Here is a 3549-nt window from a genome sequence, read left to right as displayed (position 1 = left end):
GCTGCTGACCGGGGCCAGCCTGGGGGCCTGGTGCCCAGAGTAAGTGGGTACAAGTGGATCAGGAGTCCCTGTGGGTCCCCAGCCTGCGCCATGGACACCTGGGAGGAAAGGCCTAGCGTGTCCTTGGTGTCCACAAATTCCAAGGCCCCTCAGGTACTGGTGTGTGTGTGTGGGTCCCGGTGGGGCGGGTGAGGGAGCCAGGGACGGAGACAGAATAAAACCACTTTGTGTGTATAGGGTGAGGCTCCACCCCTGGCACTTCCTCTTTCTCTGTGTTCTTCCTTTCTGTCTGTCTCAGCCTCTCCCCTCCTCGTTCAAGGCTTCTGCCTCCCCGTCTCCCCACTGCCAACTCCTCTTCTGGTCACTCACCCCTCCAGGCCACCATGTCGGCCCAGGACAGCTGCCTCAGCCTCATCAAGTACCTCCTCTTCGTTTTCAACCTCTTCTTTTTCGTAAGTTGTCTCATGGCTCTCCAGCCCGGGCCCCGGGCCCCGCCGTCGCCGCCCCACCCCACCCCACCTCGTATCCCCACTTGCCCACCACCACCTTCTCCTCTCCTCTCCGAAGGTCCTAGGCAGCCTGATTTTCTGCTTCGGGATCTGGATACTCGTGGACAAGACCAGCTTCGTGTCATTTGTGGGTGAGGGGGCCAGGGCAGTCGGGGCGGGCCTTCCTGGAACAGCATGGACCCGACCTCCCAGCAAGTAGCCTCCCGGGGCCTCCCTTGCCCCAGGGAGCCCCTCGGTGCCCATTCTGCAGGCAGGTCCCGGGCCCTGCAAAGCTGGCCACTCCTATGCCGCTCCAAGCCTCAGTGTGTTCCTCTGACAGACAGTTGTGCGGACGGACCACTCAGAACAATAATAGTCATTTCTTAGGCACTTCCTATGGGTCAGACCTTGTGCAAACGCCCATCAGATCCTCCCCACAAACCTTTCCTGAGGTTCAGAGAGGGGGAGTCACTTACTGGATGTCACACAGCAAGGAAGTAACACAGATATAACACTAATAATAATAATAATAATAAATAATAATAATAGGAAAATAATACTGGGGTAATAGCCAAACTCCTCATGGTTCCTAGTTCATGCGTTTGCCCTGGGTTGAGGACTGGATTGAACACGTAGCTCCCAGGTCCCTCAAAGCAACCCCAGGAAATAGATAGCATTACCCCTAGGCCGCAGGGAGGTTAAAGTGACTCATCCGATCTTGGCAGAACAAGTGATGGGGCTGAAACCACGGGGAGTGGGAAGGAGCTGGAGGAGGAGAGAGACTGAGAGCGAGAAGGAGAGGCTGAGAGCTGAAGGGAGGAAGAGGGACAGAGGCTCAGAAAGAGAAGAGAATCCCAGAGGAGAGGGACAAAGGCTCAGGGTGGGGCAGGGCCGGAGGCCCAGGAGCCCAGAAAGAAGCCCCCAGGACACTGCTCTCCTCCGGCGTGGGTGGGGATGGGGTTGGGGGCTGCCTGGCGCTGTGCACATCAGACTCAGTGTGGCTGCCTCTCCTCCCCTAGGCTTGTCCTTCATGCCCCTGCAGATCTGGTCCAAGGCGCTGGCCATCTCAGGGGTCCTCACCATGGGCCTGGCCCTGCTGGGCTGCGTGGGGGCCCTGAAGGAGCTGCGCTGCCTCCTAGGCCTGGTGAGTGCCCGCCCCGCCGCTCTCCATCCCTAGGACCCCTCCCCCCTCCCCTGGGCAGGGGCTCAGCCTGACCTCTCCACTCTGCCCCCCAGTATTTTGGGATGCTGCTGCTCCTGTTTGTCACCCAGATCACCCTGGGGATCCTCATCTCCACTCAGAAGATCCGGGTAAGCTTGCCTGCTCCCCCCTAACACCCTCCCCCACACACACACCCCGCCTTCCGCAGCTAGTGGGTGGACTTGGAGGGGGTGGGGTGGAAAAAGACGTAAACAAAGGCAGACAGGGACCGACAGACAAATAACAGAGAAGCAGGGGAGAGAAACAGCCGCGAGGACAGAACAAATACAGAGACTGAGAGAGAGAGACACACACAGAGAGGTAGGGACAGGGAGAGGCAGAGACCCGCACAGACGGAAGAAGAGAGACCTGAGATCCAGAGGGAAGGAGAGAGCGACACGCAGAGAAACGGGCTCTGAGGAGGAAACAGAGACCTAAGGAGAAATGGTGGGAAATGATGAGAGAGCCAGAAAGACGGTAGAAACGGGCAGAGAACGATTTTGAGGAAGAGACACAGGTAACAACCATTCAGGGAGGAACCGATGCTCAGGGACCCCTGGGGTCGGCGCAGATGGGGGGCGGGGGGGGGGAGGCAGGTGGGCGTCCAGCCTCACTCTCGGCCTCTCAGCTGGAGCGGAAGGTGAAGGACCTCGTGCAGGAGACGATCCAAAACTACCGCTCGGACCCGGAGAAGTCCGCGGCGGAGGAGAGCTGGGACTACGTGCAGTTCCAGGTGCGTGAGGCCCCCTCCGGGAGGAGCAGCCGCCCTCTAGCTCCGCCCCGAATGTACCCCCACCTGCGCACCCCACTCCCGCCACGCCCGCTGGGGCCCCGCCCTCCGATGATCCCATAACTGGCCCCATTATGGCCCAGTTCCCCAGCTCCCTGCAGACCCTGGAAAGGCCCCGCCCTCTGCCTCGACAGGACCGGCCCTCACCCCCAAGGCCCTTAGCATGACCCCAATCCCCGCCCCTAGCGACTCTGGGTCCCACGGGACCCGGCCCACGTGCGACTCTGTTCTCTGGTCACTCTTGTGGCCCCGCCTCCCCATCCACCTGCTCCCAAAGGCTGAATGCACTGCCCACCCAATTTGTGGTCCACAGCGTGATTTTTTTGCAGCTTCTCCTCTAGCCCCAGGTCGCCCCGTGATTCGTCTCTCCCAACCCCATGTTCCCCTGGTGTCCCTTGACCCTGTCGTGACCCCAGCCCAGCCCACAGCCCCCACCCTGCACCCATTACTCGGCCCCCTGCTCCCACCTTGACCTCATACCATGACCCAGTCCCCTGATCCCCCAAACCAGTGGTCGGCAAACTCATTAGTCCACAGAGCCAAATATCAACAGTTCAACGATTGAAATTCCTTTTGAGAGCCAAATTTTCTTAACTTAAACTATATAGGTAGGTACATTGTTATTAACTTAATTAGGGTGCTCCTAAGCTGGCCTTGGCTAAAAACGTCCTCAATCTGATTGAGGTACGTTCGCTGAGGTCGACCCCTTCCAACCCTCCCATCCACACTCGTCTTGCATACTCGTTTCATCTATCTCCTTTCCGAAAACCGACTTCTGTGCATGGGCCACGAAGTTTCCATCGAACTGTACGTGCGCGCCCGCACGTGGTGTTTTGTGGAAGAGCCACACTCAAGGGGCCAAAGAGTCGCATGTGGCTCGCGAGCCACGGTTTGCCGACCACGGGCCCCCCAACCATCTTGCCTCCCTCCCGCCGGGGCCCCTCTGACCCTGTCCCTCTCCCAGCTGCGCTGCTGCGGCTGGAACTCTCCTCAGGACTGGTTCCGCGTCCCCAGCTTGAGCAGCAACAAGTCGGAGTTCCAAGTGCCCTGCTCCTGCTCTAACTCATCGG

The 3549-nt window shown here is 59.4% G+C and overlaps 1 protein-coding gene across 1 annotated transcript; it reads left to right on the top strand.

Annotated features, from left to right (window-relative positions):
- Positions 1-291: 291 nt before the first annotated feature.
- CD37 (CD37 molecule) lies at positions 292-3545 on the top strand (the record flags this gene model as incomplete). Its single annotated transcript, XM_006109428.3, has 6 exons — positions 292-452; positions 568-640; positions 1508-1632; positions 1725-1799; positions 2318-2422; positions 3444-3545. Coding segments are annotated over exons 1-6 (549 nt in total), but the record flags the coding sequence as incomplete, so codon positions are not given.
- Positions 3546-3549: the final 4 nt, after the last annotated feature.

The sequence above is a fragment of the Myotis lucifugus genome, unplaced genomic scaffold (assembly GCF_000147115.1).
Source record: "Myotis lucifugus unplaced genomic scaffold, Myoluc2.0 scaffold_9710, whole genome shotgun sequence".
NCBI lineage: Eukaryota > Metazoa > Chordata > Mammalia > Chiroptera > Vespertilionidae > Myotis > Myotis lucifugus.
The sequence above is the reverse complement of the archived record's forward strand: the minus strand, read 5'-3'. Positions and strand labels throughout refer to the sequence as shown.